Source organism: Acanthisitta chloris, unplaced genomic scaffold, assembly GCF_000695815.1.
Source record: "Acanthisitta chloris isolate BGI_N310 unplaced genomic scaffold, ASM69581v1 scaffold6185, whole genome shotgun sequence".
Lineage (NCBI taxonomy): Eukaryota > Metazoa > Chordata > Aves > Passeriformes > Acanthisittidae > Acanthisitta > Acanthisitta chloris.
This window is the reverse complement of record NW_008674189.1, coordinates 10,376-38,019: the sequence shown is the minus strand read 5'-3', so window position 1 is coordinate 38,019 and position 27,644 is coordinate 10,376. Positions and strand designations below refer to the sequence as shown.

The 27,644-nt window shown below is 36.6% G+C and overlaps 1 protein-coding gene across 1 annotated transcript in view; it reads right to left on the bottom strand.

Annotated features, from left to right (window-relative positions):
* Positions 1-14,350, bottom strand: part of CACNA1D (calcium channel, voltage-dependent, L type, alpha 1D subunit) — a gene marked incomplete at its 5' end in the record, with an annotated part of 118,408 nt that extends 104,058 nt beyond the window's left edge. Inside the window, 4 exon segments of the mRNA XM_009075230.1 lie at positions 7,762-7,958; positions 8,934-9,086; positions 10,519-10,661; positions 14,211-14,350. Coding sequence (XP_009073478.1) covers positions 7,762-7,958; positions 8,934-9,086; positions 10,519-10,661; positions 14,211-14,350 — 633 coding nt within the window.
* Between the last annotated feature and the right edge of the window lie 13,294 nt (positions 14,351-27,644).

Genomic DNA, 27,644 nt, shown 5'->3' with positions numbered 1-27,644 from the left:
TTCATGAAGTAGTATTTTAGATTGCATTAATACTAGAGATCAAAGTATAAAAGGAAGTCCTTTTCTTTTGGAAAACTTTGCTGCTCATTTCATGCATGTCAAATGGCATTTTCCATAATTTCCAATTAAAGAAAGATTAAAGGAGTCGATTTGCCTTCTGATTAAAAAATGAGACAGAGTTTGGTTAATTTAAGAAAACAGGAAAATCTCCATCCTCAGAAACAAGGTATATTCATTTAAAAGGATTAATGCTGACTTCTCACCCAAAGTGCAAATAAGGAGTTACATAGACACAAATTCCAGATGGATTGGAAGTTACAACTAAGAAACATAAGAAATAAAAGCCCTTGAGTTGTGCTAAAGTAACACCAGGAATTCAAGATATCACATCTCGAATCCTCAGCAAAACGTCTTGCAAAACACTCCCATCCTCCTCTGTGGCTCAGGGATGTACTATAGCATAGGAGGTGCCATATTTAATGGCTCTCAGTGGACCTGTCCCATCTCTTTTTGAGTCCATTAGGCTTTTAGCCTTCCTAACACCTATTGTCAGGACACCGCCAAGTACCATCCTTCCTGCCCTCCTTTGTGCCTGTTTACAGAGCTAGTCATACTTTGTGAATTTCAGTTGTAAATGGTTTTTCCATTACATGAACCAGAGGACAGATGAAATGACAGATAATATGAATGACAAAGTATTTTTCATATCCCTTAATTCTGTTTCCTCATAAGGGTAGATGTGTACTACTCAGAGCGGCGTTTAAAAATGCTTATTCTCCAGAGATGCCACTTCTGGCTACACTCTGGCATTTTCACTCATTTCATATAGATGATAAATTAGACATCTATTTTTCAACAGCTTAGAAAAGAATTTTGAATTGAACCCTGAAGCTCTTCCTATCTTTTCATGAGTGAGGCAGTAACTAACAGTTCAGAAGTCCTTGTAAAAGGACCCACTTGTTGATGCTGCCAGACCTGGTGACTCTATGCAACTTAAATTGTTGGACAATAATCAGTTTTCATTGTCTATTTGGCTCTTTATATTTACATATATATGTTTCTGAAGATACGTCTGCAGTGTGAAGAATTATCTTGAGCTGACAGGATAAACTTGGTACAGTCTGAAACTGCCTCGTCTGGAATTTGGAGTGAATTATCTTGTTAGCTGTGCTGTAGTTGGAGTCAACCATCATTAGAATGCAGCATAAATGATCAGTGACCAAGACTCTGAAACAGGGAGAAAGTCAGATTCACAGGAGACATTATTACCCTTAGTATTGCACAGCAGCAGATGGCACACTCCAAACTAAAATACCAATCAGAAATTATTAAAATCTTATTTATCCTTACCTGTGGTAATTGTGAAATTCTCATATGCAGCTGCATGCAAATCAAGGTCTTACTTTTCTGTACACCTGATATTCTTTTACTGAAAATTGTTGCAGGCTCTTTGTAGGGACCAACATAAGCCCTAAGTGAGTGTAATGATAAAGCAATGCAGTAACACCTCTAATCCTGCATTTGTACCATTACAGATACAATGCACTGAGGCATGAACCTATTTTGATTTGAATAATTTTCCACAAAGTTTTAAAATATCTTAAATCTGTTAAGTTTCTTAGCTTTCTTAGGTTTCAGTTTTACCTTCCCCTTTTCATAACGTTCCAACGGACACATAACTGGTGGATTTACTTATTGCTACCCTTAATCTACCTAATCATCTTAAAAATTAAGACTGACAAACTCAATCTCTTGACAGGTGTAAAAATCCTTCAGAAATCAGTATTCTGTGAAGTGAGACTAACCCTGCGTTCTTTGAAGCATACAATGGAGGTTCACAAAACCTCAGATCAGGCTATTTATTCTACTCACTGTAGAGCACATCAGACAGCTTTTCAAAGCTGCCTGGCTTCAAAGGTTGTGTCCTGAGATATTCTTGGCTGAAGTGGAGTCAAGTTAAAGCTGACTTAAAACAGGCTGTGTTTGAAGCACAGCAGTCTCCAGGTTGGTTCGTAAAAAGCATGTAATTTTATATTTAATCTTATCTGGGTTCTGGAGTTAAAGCACAGATTTCACTGACATTCTCCTGGTTGGCCAGACTTAACTTTGTTGTGCTGCCAACACAGAACTGAGCAGAGATGCACTGGTGGGATGTGCATCAAGATCACTGCTTTAAGCATTTCAGCCTCAACAACTCGAAAACCAGAATTCCATGTCTTGACCATCAAGGTAGGTCTAAAGAGAAAGAGATCCCTTGAAGAAGTGAAAAAATGTCATAGTACCTAGAGACACTCAAAGTTGCTTAATCACCTCTTAAATTTGGCCTCTGTCTTCTGTATGCAAACTGTGCTATACATCTGCATATATAGGATACATATAAGTGATCCTCTCAAGTCAAATCTCAGCCTGTCAGACACTGGCTTCAGTTTAATTAATTTGCTTTGATCTATCTGAAGAGATTTCAATTTTTTCCTTCAGTTGTTTTTAACCACAGTTAGCAAATGCAAGTATAAAATTTTAGTATTCACATAAAGCATTTAATCTTCAAAAGATGACCAACATTTTTTTTTCTAAGACTGTTTGGAAATTAGTTTAGATGCAGGTCTGTCTTTCTTTCTCAGTCAGATACTTTATATTGCATCTAAAGCTATTTTAGCTAATTCCTGTTAGTGGCATTCCATTAATCAGCTTTACTGTCTTTAACTGAGGGGTGGGGGTGGGCAGAAATCAAGGAATTGTTCCAAGGAAAGCCTAGATGTCAAACTTGACTGCCAAGAAATTATTTTTTCTTTTTCAGATAGCCATCCCAGGTTTAATGTGCAGAGCAGATGGACACTACTGTAACAAAATGAAGAGTACTACCTGTACAAAACAGTAACCTAGAGAAGGTTTGCTATTGGATTGGGGGAGGACGCTGTCAGGCTTAACAAAATCTGTATTCCAGGTATAATAAAATGCAAGTGTTTCATTTCTTCATAGGTTACAGCATGTTAATTTAGGACTAACAATTTGTCAGTGCTTCTACCTATTTCTCCATATTACCCAAACTAATTTCACAAAAGAAATTCATAAAAACTATGTACTGATTTGGTTTGTTATATCAAAGGGCTCAAAAATATTGAAATTAAATAATTAATGTGCTGAACAATACATTTGCTTTTTAAACATTTAGCTACAATGTATTAAAATAAGCAAAGTAATTGTATCCACTTCGGGACAGGTAATAAACACCTTTTCTTTTCAAATCTACTATGCCTCCTATACATGTACCATACAATGTCATATAACAATTGGATGTATTTAATATTTTCCATATGCTGGATACAAAAACATTCCAACATAATAGCATATACTATTCAGAGAGATGATGAAAAAAACCCCAGCACTCAAGGAAGATCTGAATTTATCTACAGAACTGTTATCCTGGGACAAACTGGGAACCAGGATGTTTTTAAAAGAACTGTTTGCTTCTTGGGGCACAGTTTTTGCAAGAAACTTTAGCTATTTAACTACTGGAGTTCATAGCACGACCTGAAGTCTGGCCTATTTCTAATCCAGTTTCTATCCATTTTTATTTAAAATTTCTGGGTAGAAATAAGTTCTTTTAAGTATTTGCAATGATCTGTGACAAGAAATTAGTTCCACGCTTTGGCTGCAGTACAGGTCAGCAGTCAGCTAAGGCTGAGATACTAGATATCTTGTCAAAGTCAATCAAGTTCACTTCATGGCAAAGATATTTCCCTGTGAAGTAGTTTTAAATCCTCCTCAGATGGGGGTCTTTGTGTCAAGATGCTAATTGGAGAAAAATTATCTTATATGATCATTCCTTTTGATCCTAATTCTAACTTTTAATATGTATATTCCTTGGCTTTGTAGCTCTGTTTGCATGTCTGAATTTGATCCTTCCCTCTTCTCTCTTCTGAGATTAAATCTTGTCTCTGCAAACTAAAATTGGTTGATTCAAAGCTTTTTACTTAGTCCAAATAATTACCTAAAAGGCAGGGGGGTTAACCTATATTTTAACATGAAACAGAATTCCAGTAATTAACACTCGAATTGAAAAAAAATCTGCCTGCAATCCCTGGCTCTTTAGTGAGATTTATGCAGTATATTAATACTGTCATCCAAAATTTCTATCACTCTTTCTTCAGCTGCATATCATGTGTTAAATTTCTGGCTATGTAGTCATCGAAGGCTGGGAGCACTGTGCATGCAGCACATCGATGCCTTTGGGGATGAGCTGACTTGCTTCAGTGAAGAGTCTCCCTTAGATGACCTGTGAGTGGTGCTGAGTGATGCTAACAGAACAGCATTAATCTATCTTTAGGCATGTAACAGAAAAAGACAGAAATAAGCATTTTCTAAGATTTTTCTAGCATTTTTCCCCACAGTTCTTAACACTGTTTGCTGAACATTTACAACTGATTTACAAAGAGGAAAAAGCTGTCAAGCATTCTTTGACTTCTCTCAGACAACAAGCTGAAATTAATTGCTGGCAAGTATTATTTGGATGCAGTAACACACCTTCCCTTTGTGCAGGTGGAATGGAACTAAAATGGCTTAAATCACCCTAACTAGTTGATTCCCTTTAGCTTAATAAATCATTCAAGTCAAAGTTCTAGAGTATTATTGGTTATTTGACTGTTGGCCACACTTTTTGAAAGGTATTTTTTAGAGACTCCTCAGCACTCTCATGACAGTTATGATAATACTGCAAACACATTTTGCAGCTTTTTGTTTATAGTCTTATAACACATTTTGTGAATGAGCCAAGGGGTTTTCTTGTGAGATGTATCTGTAAAATATTTGCATCTATTTAGGAAAAATCTTTGGTTGCACATCTGCTGGTTCCAAGTACACTTACCACACTTCTGAATAAGCTGTCCTGAAAGATTCTTGAACATGTCTTGACATGTTACTTCCAGGAACATTAGTGCAACGGCTGTGTAGACACTTAGGGAAATGTTCACGTAGACATACACAAAAGTACAGTGCAGCCTAAACAGACTGTACCACAGAAATGATGGATCTTCTTCAGATCTTCTAAGATGCTTCAAGGAGTATATTGGGGCACATAAAGCTTAATTTCTAAAGCAAGAAACTGATTCCTAAGTGTATACCTTTTCTTTACAAAAGCAGAGGAATTATGAGTGAAGTATTTCTTTGATGATAATATATGTTATTAGCAAAAAGTAGTAACAGACAGGTTTTAAAAGTTGACATATCAGTAAAGGGTATATTAAAAAAATCTGACATCCCTTTCCCAAAATGTTATGTGAGTTTTAGATATATTTTAGATTGCTTAGACATTTCAAGTAATGAATTGAGTATTTTAAACACGAATCCTTGAGAGAATATCTGGTTAACATATCAGTAGGTGTATTAATAGGCTAAACCATGTAAGACATCAATGTATCATTATTCAGCAATTTCAGCTTGAGTGCTTCAATCTCAAAAGTCTCCAGATCAATCTGAACAGTGCTAGCTAGGTGTCAGAGAACTGAGGAGCTGTTAGTATCTCAGTTAGTAGCACAGCATCTGTCCATAAAATTGACCTAGTCAAATTCAGTAGCCACTAATACAGTTGCTCCATCATTGAATCAACTGTGCTGGCAATATCCATCCCATTAGTAGTTTATATTACAGAGGCCCTGCCCATCTCTCATTCAAGTTACAGCAGTGCCAGCACAGATTATTCAAGTGTAGTAACTCAAGATAACTTCACTATGGTGAAAACAAAAATTAAATGTGATAATTTTGGTACTCAGGGGAAAATTGGGGGTTTTGCTGGCAAGTATCACTGCTCATTATGTGTTCCTACGTATCAAGTGAAATAGCTAAAAATAAGCAATTTAGAAAATATGAGTTTGCCATTAATAGACATTACATCGAGAAGTTTCAAAGACATGGGAAAAATCTAGAGCCAGATATGCAAATGCAGACTCAAATTCTGTAATTCTTGAGAGCTTGCTAGCATAAATTGTAAAGGAGGCAAAGAGTATTATGCTCTCAGTTTTAGAATGTGAGCCAGAACATTAAAAACTTGGGCACACAGAAGCTGCCACTCGGCCAATAGCAAGGACTGCACTGGGATCCAAAACTAATAGCACGAGCCTTCAGTTAGCTCCAGAGAAAGGACTGTGACTGGGAATAAACACAGTCACAGAATGGAGAAGATATACAGATATGCAGCCACAAACATACTACAGGATTTGACAACACACATGTTGCACTGGCTGGTGCAGGACACTATCCTTTAGCCTCTAAAGTCTAGCCTTTGGCAATAAGGAGTCATATTTCTCATGGGCACTGCTACCCAGTGAGTTACAAGTGAATTTGAGAAAAGTAGCCAGATGAAGACCCTCTAAAAAGCAGTAGGGCATATGGGATTCAGATGCAAACTGGTGAGCAGCAGGATGCCCATGTGAGTTGCCACGATCTGAAGACTGCCTAGCAGTAGCAGGATCGAGGCATCAGCTTGTAATAGATATGCATAAGAGAGAAATCATTATTGATGCTTGGAGAATTTTTAAACCAAGTTTACTGCAGTTAACCAGGTGATAACGAGCTGTGCCAGCGAGTGCTAGTGGAAGCTGTCATTTTCAGCTGTCATTCTTGCTAACAGAATGCCACATAACATGATGCAAAATATTGCACATATTTCACCCACTCAGATTACACCTGCTAGCAAGATAAGCCAACATAGTTTATTTCACTGTTCACACAGTTTCTAATATTTGTGGATTTGGTTTTGTTTGTTTTGTATAAAATTTATTCAGTCTGTGTTTCATTAACAGATTTCTAAGTAAAAAGCAACCCAGCAAATCATGCACATCAAGCTAAAATGGCTTCCTAAGACTCATTCTTCTATTACAATTTGGTATACCTATAATGTCACAATTTTCAAATGAAGCAAAACCTTTTCCCATTTTTGCTAAATCTACTTCAGTTTAATCCAGGGGTAAAACTAAAATATATCAATTGTCATTTCTCTTGCCCTCAGCAAGTAATTTCAGTTTGACAATGGGCAACTTGTTGGTCTACAGGTAGAAATAATGTGAATCTATAGTTTAATTATAAAAACATCAGTTAAGACAGATTCTAAAGCCACTTGCATATCTGATTTTTATTACCTTTTACTGGGTAAAAGTCTGTGTCCAGCTAACTGTTTATGTTGCAAGACTGTGTGAGGTACCATACCTTATGCCAAAGTAGCACTTAAAGGTGGGGATTTACACAGATTTTTGAATCCCTTTTGCTGCTCCTATGGAGACGATGTCAGGGTCATAGCTCCTGCAATTTCTTGTTTCTGAATGGTCAACAAATGGTTTGCAGTCCCCATGGCAAGCAATGACAGTTGAGAGCTTGCTTTGTCCTAATTTATGCTAACATTGTGAAAAATTCTTCAGAAGTACTGCAAAAAGAGAGCTCTTAAGCTTAATCAGTGAAGACATACTTAATATCTGTAGGCTCGCACGAAAAAATGCTAGTTCAAAGGACATAAATGTAGTATTACATTTATCCAAATAGAATGGGCAAAAAGCCCTCAAATAAGCAATGAATAAATTTGTTTCTAAAATGTCTTTTTAGCCTGAGGAGTCCAGTAACATGCTGTGACTGGAAAAAGTATGCAGCTGAGCTTGTCTCCTGCAAAACTCACCAAGATGTCCTGTTGAGGGTATTGTACAGCACAGCTTAATTCTCACTTGAACACAGAAGCTTGCTTAAAAGTAAACAAAGCTCAGCTATTGATGAACTTACCCAGTACAACACATCCGTCCATCCTTCCATGGTTATACACTGGAACACAGTCAACATTGCAAATGCAAAATTATCAAAGTTGGTTATGCCTCCATTTGGTCCAACCCATCCACCCTTACATTCAGTGCCATTCATGACACACTGACGTCCATTCCCTGAGAATGCACAAGGTGCTGGATCTTCTTCAACTAGTATATCTGAAAAAATGTCAAAAAAAATAAAATTCAGAACCCTTGAGTTCTCAATTTTTTTATGAGTTAACCCTTCACATGAAGAATATCAACCCTGTTGTAAGGTAAATCCAGATTTCAAGCTGAGAAATGCTGAGAAAGGCAACGCATGGGAATGTTGGAATTTTTAGTCTCTCTCACATCTGAGCTTTACAAACTCAAAATAGGTTAATTAAAACAATGATTTAAAAACCTTGAGTAATGAAGCAGTGGAAAGAAGCATGTAATAACACATCATTTCTAAGAATCTCCTCATGCTAATTTTTTTTTCTTCATTGCTGTTACCTCACTTCATGCCACTTCACACCAACACAAAGGAAAACAAATCTAATTACTATATATTGTCTCCTTCATTACTTAGCTGATAGAAATGCACCCTTAGCCACCAGGTAAACTCTCTCCAACATGAGGATGGAGATGAATTCCCAAACTCCCCCATAACACCCAGTTTCATCATTTCACTTGAATGGTATAACACTGTTTTCTCTCTTTACTCATTTCAGAACTGCACTTCTTACCACAGTGCCACAATCTTGAAGGATTGTCAAATTAGAAACTCAGCACAGTGTACATTCCTCAGAAGAGGACTAGCCAGCTTCTCAGCAATCAGGGATTAGAAAAAAATGAGTTGTCCCTTGCAGACAGTCACTCTTATTATTTCCACTACTTATATTTCAGCTACACTTTGGAAATTAAAACCTATACAGAGTATGTTCTAGTCTCTAACTGGTTTGAATTTTCACAGGGTTGGAGGTTTGTTGTTTTATGTTAGGGTGTCTTTTGAATTTAATCTACTCTACCTAAAATGACAAACAACAGGGTAAACTGGGGTTACACTAGTTTTAGTGCTTTGGCCCCTAGTTCTATTTCAAACTGAAATCCCACAAACTTAAAAGAAAACATAATCAAACCCTTATTTTAATCAACAGTTTTAAGACTTACCTGAATCAATAAGAAAACACGATTTGTGCATTTTTCCAATAAAAAGTTCCAATCCTATAATAGCATAGATTATGATTACAAACAATACCAAAAGGGCAATATGGAGGAGGGGAACCATGGCTTTTATAATGGAGTTCAGGACAACTTGTAAACCTAAAAGGAAAAACAAAAGAGAATATAAGACATGAACCAGATTTTTATGTCTTGCCCTACCAAATTTTCTACAATTACACAGTATTTGAAACTGATCATACAGACATGCAGAGATAATCAGGGTTTTTTGTTTAAAAAAATGTCTATTGCCCAGAATCACAAAATGTTCCTGTAAAATAAAAAACTTCATTAGGATCTAAAACTTTCTGTCTAATAATTTCCTCTGTTAATAAATCTTATGTGACAGAAGTTAATGCTTGAAATGTGTCACAAAAATCTAGAGATTTTTAGAAAGAAAGGGCATGTAGTCAGTGTGCAGCTGTAGGTCATTTTATATGTCCTTTAAGAAGCTCCATGCTACAACCACAACTTTGTGGCATGTCCTAAGAAAATGTACCCTCAGCCAGTGGCACAACTGCATTTTTGGTCTGGAGAGAAAAATATAGTTAACTGGGAAAACACACTCTGAACACACTTTCACCATTTATCCCTCATATCACCTTCAGAACTATTAATTTTCCTTTGCCTCAATTAAATATTTATCCAAATTTTGGCTTTACCGAAACAAATGAGTCCCAGACTAATGAGGTTCCCACAGTACCAATGAGAATAAAGTATGCCTTATTTTTAATTTATTAGACTTCCTTTCTGGCATTTCATAGAACCACTTTTTTCTTCACACAAGTTCTTTTGCCAAATATAAACCATCACGATCATTTCCACATAACAGACCATGATATAATACACACAGAATTAGGTTTCTTCTTTTGCAAGTCTTGTTGAATTCTAAGCCATGAACTTCATATTCAGCCCAAATAGCTTCAGTAGTTAATAACTGAAAAAGATTACTAAAAGTATTAAAGCATATAGTATTAAAAGAAAATGGGAAAGATTATCAGAAAACTCAATTGTTTTCTTTAAACAATATTGTCCCACTTTTTAAGTTTCCTAATTTATCTGTTAGCTCTACTGTGATAAACAGAAGGCATTCATGTGCATTGGAGGGGGCAGGAAATACAAAATGTGTAATGTGCTTCAGCATACACTTACCAAATTCTAAACTGGTTTAGGACCACCTACACTTTCAGATCTGAAGGCTTTTAGAATTAAAAAAAAAAGTCTCGATTTTATTTTCTGATGTATTTGCATTTTAACATGTATTTTACTTTTATACAAAGCTTCTAAAAAGGAAGCGTATTCCCCTGTCTGCTTATTGAACTGTGTAAGAAGATCATACACTGACTGAATTCACAACCCCTTGTTTGACTTGAAAGATGATCATTCACCTTGAAATTCCCTTTATATACATAACCAGATAACTAAAACTCAACTTTATACTACCTCATTTCTGTTAGTGTCTGAAACGAGAAAGTTAAAATATCAGAGCAGTTACAGTATTCATGACAATGGAATTAAATAGACAAGAGCTTACTGGGCACTCCTGATACAAGCCGGAGAGGTCGCAATACACGAAAGGCTCTTAGGGCTTTGACATCAAAGCCACCAGGTTTGCCACCCGAGTGGCTGCCACCGTCTGTTTCTTTGGTTAATTGTTCCAATATTACACTAAATAATCTAGAAAATGAGATGAAAGGTAAGGTCATCACTAATCATTTACCATACAAAGATATTAGGAACTGACTTGAACTGCAGATCACTGTGAAGAGCTGTTCAGCTGTCAAAACGAAAGGTATATTTACACATTAAATCATTACAGGAAGAGTTATGAATCTCAAGAGTTTCTAATCCCTCTAGAGAGCAAGGATCACACAGTATCCAATAACTTAGCATCCTGCTTGTATACACAATTTGCTATTTTTAAATAAATGAAGTTCCTTTGCCACTTTATTCAAACATTTTAGCTGAAAGCTTTGAAGAATTAGTGTTCTCTTTAGTAGAAGAAATAGATAATAACCAAAACCAACTGGTTTAATTTTGGTGGAACATATGAACTCCAAGTAACACTGCAGTTCAATATTCTATATACAGTCAGCAGAAACTGAATATATTAAAAATAATTAAGAGTGCAACATTTAATAACACCAAAAAGATTTGCTTCTTACACATAATATCTCTGAGGATAAATATATTCCCAGATGACTCATTTATTATATTGTATTTTTTCCCTGCAGAAATGAACTAGTCATTCATTAGAACAGTTCACAAGACTTTTGTTCTTCTTTCCCACTTCCAGCAGCAATTTAAAGTGATGTAAGTGTTTGAAATACAAAGTAATCTTTATTTTAGAGCTCCATTTCAGATGAATAGTTTTCTAGACTGTGGCTAGACCACACAAACTATATTAGCCTTCATAGAAAGCTTAATAGCTACAAAACTGCAGTTCTCCTGAAAGGATTATCCAGTTACTAGAGTTCTGTAGTCCTGAGAAATGTTTCACACTTGTAAAGGACACCTGAAACATGAAGGGGTTTAGTTTGGTCATGAAGAGTTTTCACAACTCTGTCATGCTAGATAGTTGCTTGAAATCATATATTACTTAATAGTTTGCCTGAACTAGAAAACTGGATACTTTACTCTCCCCCAGTAAGCAATTGACCCACATTAGTCAATACCCATCCCTAGTTTGCATCACTCTCCAACAGAGCAAAACCAGCCACGAAGACTCTACAGCTGTTAGAATGAACATCAGTAACCTACATACTGCTATATCCAAATCCAGACATTCAGTACTTTAGGACCTGATTCAGCCCAATAATTTAATAAAAGCATAATTGTAGGAAAACGAGCCACCTCAATGATTTCAAGAGTGACCATTTATGCTCTAAAGGCAGACATTATCAAATAGACTTCTGAATCAAGTCCTGAATTCAGAGAAGCTGCTTTCAGTCGGTCAGTTCATACAATACACAAGAAAATTAAAGGGCTACAGGCATAAGAAGGTGCTATGAAAGCTTTCTCTATCTTATTCTTTCACAGAAATCAGTGGAAATTAGGTGCCATAGCATACAGGCAAGTAGTAGACAAAAAAACCCAACTCATACTCTGATTGGTTTCAGAGAGAAATGATATAGATATTAGAAAGTATTACATTCACAGCTATGTCTACAGCTGAAACCAGGACATATGTCATTTCTATAAGGGCATCAAGATATAAAACTATTGATGCCCTTTACTGAAATTTCCATTTATATTCCTGTAGTTGACCAAAGTTTAAATGCTGGACTTGTTGTAGAAAATAATTTCTATACATATTTCTGTTTTCCTAGTAGAGATTTCTTAAGGCATAATTAAGATTTATGCATTTGGACTGCCTACAGTTTCTGCTGAGAGAGCACATGAAGCAAATTTCAATGCATTCAATACAGGACATCATGGCAGCTCTTTCAAAGCTATTAAAATCCCTAATGGAATTTCACACTGAAACGAATCAAACAGAATCAGATCCAGAAGTGATTCCATATCCACCTTGGGTTATATATCAATTTTTCACTGGGCTTTTAAGAACTAATTGGATAAATGGACTCATGCTTACTTACTTCTGTAGACTGCGTTTTTCTTAAAAGAACAAAAGCATTGCTTGTGGTTTTGTCAGTGCCTGACATGCCATGAAAGGTCTACCTTATGTCAGAGGTAGACTGATGACAACTTAGACAATAGTTTGCATTCCAAAACTTTTTCTTTTGAAGTAGGACAATCCTACTGAGATACTTTAGGTGTTTGAAAAGATAGAGCTCTTATTCATATTTTCAACAGATTCAGTGTGAGCATTTGAACTAACTACATTTAGCTTCCAATAATGAGTGTTTTATAAGTTAATGGAAAATTTTTTAGTTATCATGTATTTAGGACACAGCCAAAGATAGAGGTCATGTTAATTAGACTGCTCCAGGGTTACTGTAACTCTGTGGTCACTTGACAAACGGGAAGAGGTCTATTCAAGTGACTGCTTGGCAAGAGAATAGAGCTCTTGTGTGTGACAGTCTCCACACCTGCCCACCAAGCTTCCCCTTCAGGCACAGAGGCCAATCTGTTGAGAATGACCTGACCTGATGAAGGATCTATTTATATACAAATTTTAGTCCTGGACCAAAACTGCCTGAATGCCAAGCAACTGGCCCAAATACACTCTTCTCAGTAACATTTAGTATCTCAGAATCAAATAGCTACAAATCCAGCACTCATACATTCATAGTACTTGCCCAAATTTCACAGTGCTTTACCACAAATTCCTTTACTTTGCATTTTTTTCTTCTCCCTTATTGTAATGATACAAGTTAAGAGCAGCACACACTAATTTCTGGACTTTTTCAATTACAAGCAATCATTGGTATAATTTGCATTTTAAAATGAAATTAGAATCACACACTGCAAGCTAAGGCTGTCTTTGCAAGCCAGCCATGACATATAAAGTCTATAGATGGAGAATGTTCTGCATGTTCTGGATAACTAATATTTTCAGTAAACAGAATTTAGAATACTAGAAAAACCTGTTTTTAATATAATCTCCATAATATTTAGTAAATTGGTGAATATATGCCTTGAGATTAATTCCCTAGATAGCTGGAGGATCTAATGAACTTGTACAACCAGTGACATGAAGTTACTGACACAAAAAATTATTTACCATAAGCAGGTACATAATGTAAACATGGAATATTCTACTCCTCACTCTTCTGTAACCTGCAGAAGGCCCAAGCAGACCCAGCTCTGAGGCAAAGAACAAACTCTCCAGGGCTTCCCAGTATAATAAGGTTCACAAGGTTCAAACAAAGGCATTTTTAGCATCCATTCCCTAGGCAAGTCAAAGTCACATATGTATCTGGGGCCTGATGTGCAGCATCCCAAAGGATGTCCAATTTTCCTCAAATTTTGGAAATGTCAAGGAAATGCTGTTAATTCCATCTCCCTGACCACTGTGAAACACGTGAGTTCTCCTAGAGGTCTTTGTAGACTATATGAACTTCACATAACCACAGCACAGGGATAAATGAAATAATGTATGGCCCTCAAGAGATCAACCTTCATCACACGGAAACACATCAGGAGTTTACTCCAAAGGAACAGAAATCAAGCATAGGCTGCTACTCACAGCCAAACAGACCTGTATCTCCCTCACTGTACAGAAAAACTTTAGTATTTGTATAAAGAAAGATAAGTACTTACCCTACAACTACTATTACAAAATCCAATAAATTCCATCCATTTCTAACATATGCATTGGGGTGTAATAATAATCCATACGCTATAATCTTCAAAAATGTTTCAACTGTAAAAATTATCAGGAAGGCATATTCTACTTTTTCCTGTAGAAGACAAAAAGGTACAATGAAAGACAATGCAGTTGAACAGCTCTTTTACTAGTTACAATTTGCAATAAGTGGACAAGTTGTATTGATCAGGACTAAGGAGATACCTTCACAGCAGTTTATTTTACAGGTTTTAATTGCATAACACTTAATAATTACTGTACTGACAAGGTTATATCTACATCATTGCATGAGATTTTCTTGTTTTCACATTCTGGGAGAGAAAAAAAAGCTCTGTTTCTGCAAACATGGAAGTATACTGTACCTTTGTTTAAGCAAATAGTCCCATCCAGGTCAATAGGATTCTCTGCATTCATTAAAACCAGAAAAGGGTGTAGAACAGGGCCCTGGATATGCCCTTGAAAGGTAAGCAGTGATATACTTACTTTCACTATTCACTAAACCAGCCTTTATTTGATCAGAACCCACAGAGTTCTACCTAATAAGAAGTTTGAAATAGTACTATTCCATACTAAGGAGATCCAAAAATGTTATGTTGTTTAACAGGGTCTTCATTTAATTTTATGTTGTCTTGCAACTTCTTCATCTTCATGTGGAAGCTTACACTGACCTATTCTGTGTTCTACATCACCAGAATTCCTTTAAATCACCATATCATACTTGAAGAAATGTTAAGGTACTATATCACCACCTTGTATCAACTGAAACTCCAACTTCAGATTTGTTTCAATGGTTTTTTAGATGTTTTCAGTTTCTGCATTTTACCAAAATTCTTATTTAAAACAAAGCTATACATTGAGTCCCTTTCCTCAACTAACTAGATAATATTTTTTGTGGCTTCCTCTATCCATCATATTAGCATACTTGATTTGGATAAATTGTAGAATTTACTGCTTTTAAAATAGATCAGTTAACACATTTTTCTTTTTACCTTCAGATATCACCATTTAATCACTTACTATAATATTTTGTTTAGTTATCTGTTGCTATTTAAATATTAGAGCCAAGAACAAAAGACACGGAGCATGATTCATTTTTTTAAACTTGTTCAGGAACACATGATATTGCTCATTTGACACACTCATTGTTAATTACATGGTCTACAACTGCTCTGTCAGGATTACAATCTTCTAGTATCATATATTCAAATAGAGCACTGACATTACACACAAAAATACACATTCCCTATTCGTTACACAGCTTGGCACTTTCATATACAATCAAATGAAAAAAATCCAAACCTTTGCAATTTAAAAAAAGGTCTTGATATTCTCGTGTGTGAAAAGGCCATTTAGGATTGTTAGGTACAGGATGTGATATATCCATTTAGAAACCTGACACTGGTGATTTAATAGATGCAGAGGCTTATCAATAAACTACACACTCCTCATCAGGTCTCCACTGCCAACAAGCAGCACCCTGGGATCACTATCACAGGTAAGGCTTTCTCCTATTGCAAAGCAAAGATGCCTGGATCTCACCTCAGTCCTATACTCCCACCTCTTTCCTCTCATTTAAGTGCACTTCATAAACAGCCTAGAGCTTCACCCAAAGCAGCTTCTCCTCAGCTACATTACATTTTGTATGAGATCTTCCAGCCCAGTGAAATGGATGGACTTCTTCCTTCTCCTCGAAGTTCCTAATACTTTGCTCAAAATTGTCCCTTCACTGACCCATCAATTTATTACCAATCAGCTAGGACAAACTAGAATAACCAGAATGAAGTGGCCTCACAGAAGAAATGTGAATAGCTTGTGCACCAAAATCTATCAGATCTCTTTAGCTAGAGAGAACCACAAAGGTTACAATAATATGAATTATGAGCATCCCTGAGAAACAAACTAGAAAAATGCTTAAATACAAGCAAATCCTACCATGTACACACATTCCACAATAACAGCTATTTTTGTCTCCCTGCATACAACTAAGTCTGCAGCTTGGATATAGAAAGATAAATAATGTAAGACAACATAAGGAAGATAAAAATATTATGGTTGGCATTTGCTATGGGCAAAATATATGTCAAAATTACACTAGTGAAAGTGAGACAAAAAAAAGAGTCTCATATATGCAAAATTTCAATAGCTTCTTTACTTAAAAGGAACACAGGATACAGGACAGGATAGGACCTTCTGGGCCACCATGTCCAGTGTCTTATTTCATAGGCAAAATATGTCATTTAATTCCATCCATCAACCTGCCAGGTTCCATCTTAAAAATCACCTCTGCCATTCACTGCTCCCTTTCAAAAAATATACTAATGCTCTTCTGCTATCAGGGCTAAACACCAGCCCTTAGCAGGTGGACCAGAAGAAACCTTGAGCTTGGCTTAAATAATCCCACACCAGGATAGGCTGAGAAAGGACCTGGAAGTCACAGTGAGCACCAAGTTAAATATGTGCTCATTGTAAATCAGACAAATTAGGAACAGCATGGTGAGCAGATAGAGGGAAATTATTGTGCACCTCCCTCTCAGTGCTGTGAGGCTGCAACACTACTGCAGTTTCAGGCCTCTTAGTTCAGAATAGGTGTTGAGAAACTGCAGGCTACAGTGAAGGGAAGATTTCCTGTCCAGCACGGAGGATGTCCTCTCCATCAAACAAGAGCCTAAGAGTTCTAACAGTAGACTACAACTACTTGAACGGGGCTAAAAAGACTACAAAGTCAAATGATAATTAGCAGCACATGGTAAAATGAGAAACAGCCACAAGCTGCAAGTTTGGAGGTTCACAGAATATTGAGAACAACTTCTTAATCAGAAGGATAGTGCAGAATGGGAACATGCAGCTAGTCAAAGGTACAGCTGAGCTGATCTAATGCTGGCAACAGTCCTGCTAGGAGCTGAAGGAAAAGGTACCCTCCCAAAGGTCTCTCCCAGGTAACAGTTGCATAATTTCTGTTATTCTGACATGATTCTAATAATTCTTACATGATCACAGGGAAAAGTAGGGATAGATTCAGGTCATTTATGACCACCTGCACCTACTACACATTCAACATCTAAAAGCTCCTGCATTCTACATAACCTTCAACACCTAGATAGTTTCCATTTTTCCACAGAAAGGAAGGAAAATGTTTCTTTCCATTCTCATTCCCTGTTATAAGGCATATGTGTATATATATATATCTGACTGATTCCAGAGTTTTCGCCTAGAAACATATACCCACAATGGATACAAGATAGAATCAGGGACAATGCTATTAATGGAACCAATGGCACAAGGGCAAGATGCTTTGTATCAACAGCCACTGGGCAATCCTACAGCCAACAATTTCTTGAAAACCTTGAGAAAAAGAACACTGACAAGTTTATACATCTACAAAGAGGACTATTATTTTCTCCCTTCCTGCTTTCCTTCCTTTCATGCTCTCATGCACTCAATTTATTTATCACAACTTGTGTCTTCCACAGAGGCCAAATGAATGACTTGGCCCTGTAGTTAACAATATTCAAAGTACAGGCTGTGCTTTCTTTACAGACTGTTGGGCTCTTTGATAAGTAGGCAGCCAGCAGATGTTCTCACACAAACTGCAAAGTTAACAACCTGCTCACCCTCAGAAAGGTTCTGGCAGTCCCTTCTCACACTTGGGTAATTTCTTGCCAGTCACTATGGACATCAATTCTTGCCTCTGCAACCCTGATACATCTGTAGGCCACACATCACCTCGTATGTCCAGAGCTCAAGCACCCATTACTCAAGAGTAAACGAATTTTAATCTATCATATGATTTTCAGCATTACTGGAAAACTTGTAGAGGTGGAGTTGTTATGTAAAAATAAATCTAAACCAGTAAGAGAGAAATAAATTCAAAATACAGATCGGAGACTGCAGGTCTAGCAGGATATGATGCACGCATTTATCTGCTTTCTTCTCTCTATATGGGATAAATCCCTGCACATCTTATTTTGTTCAAACTATTTGAGATTTTTAAGTTAAATGCTCTGTTTCATTAAAAATGGAAGTAGGAATACCAAGAAAGACAACAACCAAGCAAAAAAAAATACTGAATTACCTAAGACCCAGTACCTGCAAAACAAAGTTTGTATTAAAACAAACTGAGAAAGGAGTTTTGGTTCTAAGAAATTGCACAGAATAAAGTAGAAATTGCACAGAATTTCTAACATATATTATTGCATTTGGTTCTACATTGCATCGCAAAATTAGCAGAAAAAACTGACAGCTGTAAACCTAAAGAAGATATGAAGCACAACAATATGTCTGTGTTATGAAGGATCTAATCCTAAGGCTGTGTAAATTAATAGTTGTTTGTTCACTGATCTGATACCACACAAAGCTAGGTCATCTCTCCTCATAGGCAGCTGATTCCTGTAAGGCTGTCTAACACTTCTGTTCATGCTGCTCAAAATCATCAAGTCCCCACAATCTTTTTCTGAGTTTATGATGCAACAGGACTGATAATATACACTGCCTTTCCCATGGAGTGCAAGGAACTGCAGTTTGATATTCATCATGGAATACAAAACAAAGGCTACCCTTACCCAATGAGTTCAGGTGGAATCACTAGAACTTCATTTTCTCAAAAAAAAAAATGAAGGCATTTGCTCTCTTATTTTATGTAAATCAGCTTAGCAGAAACCCTGTTGCTCAGGATATTTTTTTCCCCCACCCTAACCAGATGGTGTACATTAGTCATCATTTATTATCTTCATATTTTCAAAATCTCTCAAAGAAATATGTAAAGCTACCATTCCATGTCATAAGGTGACGCACCAAAACTCTGCATAGAACTGAAGATGTTTCACAAGATAATTGTTTCAAAATAAGAAGTCATTAATTTGCAAAACATTAATCTATTATGCTATGTTATTAAGTCTTCCCATATTAATTTCTACTCCCTTGGCATCAGAGATGGGAATTATTTTTTTACTGAGAAGACAAATTTCTCCATCCAGAATAACATACATGTATCAGAGTAAAAACTCCTTAGCAGATAAAGTGACCCCATTTAAGTGAAGCAACCAAACTGATCAACTTTCTGAAGTTTAGACGTAACACAAAATCAGATACTTGAACATTATTGACTTGCAGAGTAAAAAAAAAAATCGATCATGCAATTTAATAAGTTATGTGACTGATGTCTTGACAACATACAAAGCCATTTATCTTTTTGACAGCCAGCCATTCTTACAAAGTTCTGCCACTGGGAAAACAGCCTCTATAAGACAGAAAGGTAACTAGGTTTTGGATTTCAAAATCTCATGACTTATTTTTCACATGGTACACCTTTATTCCCTTGAAAATCACCTGTGACCTGCACCAAAGTAATCATAAAAAAAGGGAAAGTAAGCCTATTCATTCCCACATGAGAAAAATGTTACAACATTTTCCCAATACAGAAAATGAAACAAACACAGAATGCATATACCTGGCTTTATTTCATCAACTTCAAAAGCAGAAACAAAGTAAATTAATTCCAAGATTAGACATGGAAATTACTCTCCATTCATTAGAAAAAATAAAATTATTACTCAACAATTTGGTGATAACTATTGGATTAACTATGTCTTTAGATACATAACAAGAAAGGGAGGGACAGTTTGAAAAAAAGTATTTTAAGGATTTGTGTTCTGATAGATCTAATTAAATCATGTTGCACCTTCCTGATGAGCCCTGATCCACTGGACAGAGTACAACTACTGATCTCAACTATGTCAGATGTTTGCATTAATGTTCTTGGAAGAGTAGATTTGCTTTCTGACAGCACTCTGCAGCAACTTAAGAAAATATAATGAGGCACTCATCATTATACTGCTTTGATGCAGACATGGGCCAGTAGACATTGTTTCTCTACTTCAAGTACACATGACATTTCATGTACACGAGACCCTTTCATGCTTGAATACTTTGGGTCACATGTAAAATCCAGGGCAAGTCTGTGCAGGAATTTGGCATTAGGCCCAAAAATATCTCCAGTCTTCCAAGACACTTTATAGGACACCATTGTACTACTGCAGACCCAGATGCTTTGGCAATTTGAACTGGTAGATCTGATGGCAAGGTGGATACTTAAAAGCCAATATCAAATGCAAACTCCCTACTTTGGAGTAGAAATAAGTAGGTGTTACACACCATAAACATTCTTACACCAGTTCTATATAAAACCAAAGAGATTTCACATTCCTAGTACCACTGCCAAGCAACAAATCTCACTCACAGAATTTTCACTGTTTCCAAAGAGGAGACAAAATCTTTTCATCTTTTCTGAACTGTGAATTCACAATCACTTGGTATAGTCCTAATTAACAAGAGTTTTACCCTCCAGATCTCCAGCAGGCATTTGTGTTTGCAAGAAAAGAATGTGCAATAAGACACAGAATAATAGCATGTTAGGGGCTTGGAAGGTACCTTAAAGATCCTCTAGTCCCAACACGCCCTGCCATGGGCAGGGACACCTCCCACTACACCAGACTGCTCAACACCTTATCCAACCTGGCCTTGAACACTGCCAGGGTTGAGGCATGCACTGCATCCAGGGGCAACCTCTGCCAGTGTCTCACCACCCTCACAGGAAAAAATTTCTTCCTATACCTCAAATACTGAGCACAGTGAATGCACAAAATGGATGTTCAAATTATATGGAGAGGTGCAACCAAAATTAAATGTAATTAAGTTTCTTAAAGTCCCTTTTTTATCAACATAGTCTGAAAAAGCATTTGAAAAACTTACATCACTGAAATAGTATCTCAGCCTTCAAAGAGAGTTTTAGATAGCAGTAATGCTTATACTTTCATCTGACAGATTCTGGCAGCCAGAGGTAGATGAATAAGCAGATCATGTTTAAGACTGTGATTACTTTTTTCATTTACCTCCTGCAATTGCTCCCTCTAAAATGCACTGTGGACCTGTAGACCTGAATTTCATCTTTGGGTGTGATTTGCTTCTCATATTCCTAATCATGTATTTTCCACTTTACCTTGTAAGTAGCACAATAATGGAGATGTAAACACCTCTGTGCTGTCAATAAGTATTTGTACAAACAGAAAAACGTTGCATCCAAATGACAAATTTTTGTACTGGTCACAGGCATCTGTGTGGATCCATGTTGGTTTTGTTCAGGTAAAAGTTTTATTTAGTATATATTATCTAAGTCTTTTCTGTTCATAACATTAAATAGAAAAAAAAACCAAATTCTTTGTCTACCTTTTTTCCTATGTTATATTTAGGGAGAACTCTGCTCTCTGACAGGTAACACAGAGCTTTGCTGAGTAACAGCTAGGTGAAAAGAAGAGACATCCATTCTGTGTGTACATTAATACACCCACTCTTTGCACTCCCTTACACACCCTTATAGAGGCACAGACACAAACAGTGTTATTTGGAAAGTTTGCACATAACTTACTAAAAGAGTAACAGAACCCCCACAAATTTACCATTTACTGAAAAATTATCAGCAAAGGGGCAGTGAACCAATCACTTTGCAGTGACTGCCTACTTGCAGGGTGTGAAAGACAAGCAGAGAAATGCTAGCACACAGTGACATGTGAGCCTCAATCCTAAATCCATACAGCTCCTACTGAAGATTGAGCACAGTACACCAAAGAAGCTGAATTGCACAACTGAGAGCAGGCCAAGTAAGCAATAAAGAATATAACTAGAATAGAATCCAAATGACTTAGGTGCCTTTCTGCCATCCCTTAATTGATAATATTCAGGAAAATAAGGTCAGCACAATAAGGAAAGTAGCACAGAATATTTGTGTGTGCTTGCACATTGTGTCATAATTTTACCTCACGTAGTTGACTAGAGTCAGTGTCAAGTGATGAATTAAACCTGCATCTAGTCATAAAACAGCATAAATGTTAAATATACTTTGTTGCTTGCTCACAATTTTATTTATTTACAAGACAGTCAGTTTTGGCTAGAAACCAGAGGGTAAGAAAGAATATTACTAGGTGTCAGATAGTTCAGTGAACATCTACAAGTTCTGAGAATTTAAAAATCAAGAGAATTATTTAATCCCTGTAAGTTCATTCTGGACATACAGAAACCCACGAGCAGAAAATAGGAGCACTGACTGCAGTAAATCCTCTACAGAATATGAGTTTTTCACATATATGTTGGAGCTTGGAAAACTTTCAGATGCTGCAAGACTAAGAACAAGCCCCTTTTTGTGTTCTACAACTGTTTTGTAGATACAATGTTCCCAGAACATTCAAAGAGAAACAAAAAACAAGGGCAAGGTGGGTAAAAAGAAACTCCAAAAGCCAAAATGAATTATTTTTCCTTAAAATAGAAAAACTCCAGACCAAAATCTCACCAATCAAATCAAACTATGATTAATACATTTCAGCATTTCACTATGAAACATACAAGAAAAAAACTGTTTAAAAATACTCCAGCGTGAGTTTTTCCCATATTTTTTGCTAACCATACTTCAAAAGCATATATTGATTCCATTTATACATTTGTTAAGAAGTTGTCATAAAAACTTTATCAATCTAGTCAGATGAAGCTGCCATAGCCTGGATTTAAACCTATCCACTCGTCCTATGACCGTTTTCTGATCGCTTCATAGTTTTCCTTCTTTGACCAAAACAGTTCTGAAATGCACAGGAGTGACTCTCACATCAGTTATGGTGACTTTGTGCTCAGCTTTTATGTAGATGAGCTTGCCAAAAACAAAGTCTGTCCCAACAGACAGAGTGTTTTCCAGGAAAGAGCTCATTCAGCCATTCTGAGTCAATCTGAAGGAACATGACATCCCAAATGAAAAGGAAGTGAGAAGACCAAAAAGGTAACATTTTACTGTGTTAACTATTCATTGACAACTCTATAAGGTTCCAGTGCTGTGTTTTAAGAATTCAAGGACTTTCTGTAAAACAAAAAATTAAGCCAACATGGAGAACAGATTGGGTCTGTAGTTCTGTTCTGCGCTGATAGTGCCAGCCAGGACACAGAACAGTGAAATATTCTTTGAGTAGGTGTTTTTTGCTTTAGATTTATTCATCTGATTGCAAATCTAATTTTCCCTTTCATTACAAAAGAACTGGGTAAAACTGATGGAATAGTTTCATCACAATACTTGACTCATTCATCTGTCAGATATATGGCTACAGAACTTCTTTGCTCTTGTCAGTTTAAAAACTATGGAATGATTTGTTCCAAAACTTCCCAATGGGTCAGTTTGTTTTTCTAAATACCTTCAGTAGGGCAGAAACTTGAATTATGTAAGGCTAAATAATTTCATGTTAAGTTGCTGGGGTTTGTTTGGGGGCTATTTTTGATTGCTTGGTTTTTATTAGAGTGGAAAATGTTTAAGAAATTCCCATGAATAAGGCTTTCAAAAACTCAAACACACCATACCTATCATATGTCCTGGTCTGACTTTGAGGTGAGTACGAAGGGAGGACATGGTTAGGCCTATTACTTTGCTAGAATTTTTCTAATCATCCTTCCAAATTCTTACATGGCCAAACCCTAGACCTGTGGTCAACCACGGAGCTATGTCCTACACTTGTGGTCTACTACTGTTCCGTGCAAAGCAGAAAGATCCAGACCATTTTCTTCAGTCCTCTGCTTTTGGAAAGCAGACAACTTCCATGACCACAATTTGGTCTTCTGTATCAGGACGGGCTACAGAATTAAAGTATTATTTAAAAAAAATAATCAACGAGGACTTTAAAATATACTAGAAGATGTGCATCCCTTATATTGGCATAGCAATTCTAAGAAATGTGTTTAGTTCTTACTTTCTTTTTTAACACATCCTAACACCAGATCATCACTAGAATTTCACACAGAAGGCACTGATCCATGATACGGATATGACAATTCTATACCGAGAAGGTATGATCAGTAAATATTAAGTTCCAGTGCAAAATATCTAATGCCTTTCTGGGAATTAGATGCTACATGGTCTCTTATCTCTTAGGAATTCTTCTCCTCTAGAAAGAATTTAACTCCCTAGATACACTTCCACTTACTCTGTATTTGTTAGTAGGTAACATGCAGTACTGCACTAAAGAAAACACTCAAATAAGTCAAGGAAGATTGCATTATTTATGAGCAGACAACCTGCCAGAGCATTAGAAATCATAAACTATAGAAATGTCAACAGCAATGATGCTAACAAAATACGTTTTCCACTAAAGGAGAACTCAAGATAGAACACTCCTTGTAAACACTGTTCAGAACAACAGTGTAAGGAACTAAAAAATGCATTTATCCAAACTGACAGGAGAATGGACTGCAATAGCCATGAAAATGTTAAAGGACAGCTTCATCCTTGGTTGTCTCAGTTTGCTGAACAACGTCTTCCTAGTACTTCTCCTGTGGTTGATTTTGAACCAAATGGTTGAAGTGTCTATTAACAAAAAATTTATTCAACAGTCAAAAATCAAAGCTTTTCCACTGATAAAAGGCTTTGGTTTTTTTAAAATATAGTAAATTCCAGATATACAAAATTTTATGTGCCTGTAGAAATTGGTATTTCCCTGCAGCAATAAAATGCAGCAAGATTCCCATTTTGTGTGCCCACTAAGTATTTGGATAACTACAAAAAGGAAGACCTCTGTAGTTCTTTCAACTCAAACAGAAGACTCAATGAATATAAAAAATTTCCATTATGCACCTGAGATTGCTCTGGCTGTTCAATAATGAAGAAAATGCAGACCTGTAGAGAAAATACGAGGACAAACATGCCCTTCTGCCATGACCGTGTTCAACAGAAGCCCTTTGCTTCACTGCAAACAGAGCATATGGAAAAGAAATACTAAGAGGAGGAATGACTCCCTGTAAATACTGAGGAGCCCCAAGAAAAATTCCAGAAATCACAGAGCAAAACCACCAATTTGTACCCAAGTCCACAAACACAACCAGTGGTATACCTGTGTTAATTTCAGCTGTGTTCAGGTACAATACTGATCCACTCTTCTGAAAATTCATTAAAAAACTAAAACATATTTAGCTCGGTTCTAGCAGCAGCACCATCATGAAGTCTTCCTCTTTTCATTCCAACCACGATAGGAAAGTGTTCAACCAAAGTAACACTAAGGTATTTATTTTGAAATAAACACATGAAATGCTACTTCTGTAGATTGCTAAGGTATCAGGAACACTTCCCACAGTAAAACCAAACTGAATAAAGCTGAAAGTACTTTTTATTCACATCCTGTGATCTGCAGATCAAACCTAACCGATAAAAATCTTCACCTTCTGATAGAAAGGAAATTATGCGTCCACCTGCCCTAAAGCCAAATTTCTTTCTTCTCTACAGATGAATCAGTTTTCCTTCTACTTTGTGAAATGTTACTACCATTATTCAGGGTCCCTCCAGTGCCTGCTACAATTACAATTCCAGATTCTGCAAATACTTCTAAGTGCAACTTTGTAATTTCAAAGTTACAGTGCAAAATAATTTTCTTTCTTTCATCCCCATACCATTTGGCATCCCAGGAGATGTATTTAGGTTTTGAATGTCTTATTTCATTTTCCGCCTCTCCACACAGAACACTTGATCGGGAAGATTATTCTGTTATTATTCCCATCTGAACTGCATCTAAGCCTGTTTTAATTTATTCCCCTATCTGGAATATCAGTTTTGATTACCAGAGAACTCACTGTCCATAACAATATATTCATAAGTGCTCTGTCACTGTTTCAAGTTCACTTCCATTATCACTATACAAGTCTGAGTATACCAACACCTGCTTTTTCTCCATCTATAAAACTGCTTTCCAGCTGATACAAAATGTCATAGTCCCTGTGACTGTTTTTTGCCACCTATTCAGTGGGAGAGCCCCTAAAGCATATTTACAAACTGTGTTCTTGAAAGCAATTACATGAAACAAGAGCTGTTGGCTCCCCTTTTGGAAACACTTTTCCCCCCTAAATCACCGAAATCTCTACTGCTCCCAAGTAGGCAAGAGAAAACCTGATCAGATATAAATCACAGAAACCAAGAACAAAAACCAAAAATATAATTTTTTCCTCTTTCAGTTATATGCACAGAATTAAAAAAAAATAAACAAACAGGCATTTAGTGAAGATCACAGAATCATCAAGGTTGGAAGAGACCTTCAACATCATCTAGTCCACTCAACAATCCAGCACCACCATAATCACCCCTAAACCACATCCCCAAGTGCCACTTGAACACTTCCAGAGATGGTGACTCAACCACCCACCTGGGCAGCCTGTTCCAATGCCTGACCAGACTTTCATGAAATTTGTTTTCTAACAGCTAATCTGAACCTTCCCCCTCATGAGCTATAAGGCCATTTCCTCTTGTCCTTTCTCTTCAGATATGGTAGAGGAGAATACCCTCCTTTGAGGTAGTTATAGAGAGTAATAAGGCTCCCCCTGAGCCTTCTTTTCTCCAGACTAAACCTCAGCTCCCTCAGTTGCTCCTCATAGGACTTTCTAGATCCTTCACCAACTTAGTTTCTCTTCTCTGGACAAGATCCAGCACCTCAATCTCCTTCTGAGGTGCGGGGCCCAAAACTGAACACAGGATTTGAAGGAAACTGATTGCCAAAATTGCCAGAATAGCTGAATTGACAATTCTGTTAGTTCCCCACTATGTCAGTGATTTGAAGAAAGTTCTAAAAATTACGTGACTCTGCTTCAAGTTTCGGTAAGTATAACAACTAAAACACATATCTTTGTACCTCAATGGCCTGGGAGTTGCTGACATATGGAAGTCGGTTTATATTGCATATTGGTTCTTAAAACACCCTTTGAAACATTTACAAATATTTTCACTATCCACCACTGCAACATCAAATGGCCAGCAAAAATACGGGAATAACTGAGATTGAAAAATTAGTCCTTAACATGGGATGAAGACAAACAGGAATTTACACTCCACAGCCTTAATTCAGAATCACTTTGGAATCGACAAGCACCATTTTCTGTCCTCTTTTTGCTACCTGACAGTTTTACATCACAAGTTTTCTAATGTGATTCCAACATCAGCCCCTTGAATTTGAAAAGAGGCTCTTTGTCTCCGCAAAAAAAACCCAAAAAAACCCAATATTCTGCAAATCAAGTCCTCAAAGTAAAATAAAAATTCTTTAACTAAAGCTATTTCCTTTGCTTAATCCTATTTCTAATTTATGATTTGCCAAAGGCACCGTTTTACTCATGTTTCAATGAAATACTTAGCACAGCGTGAAATAGATGGCATCTCCTCTGTAGCAAAAGTGAAAGGTTGACTTCTGCCCTGGGCATCTTTTATTTTCTGTGAAAGCTCAGAGGTAGAAACTGAAGCATGATAATTAAACCTTGAAGGAAAAAGTAGTGACATTATAAGAACTGCTTCCGTCAAGTGATAAATATCCTGTGCTGCGATATATTTTAATTTGTAA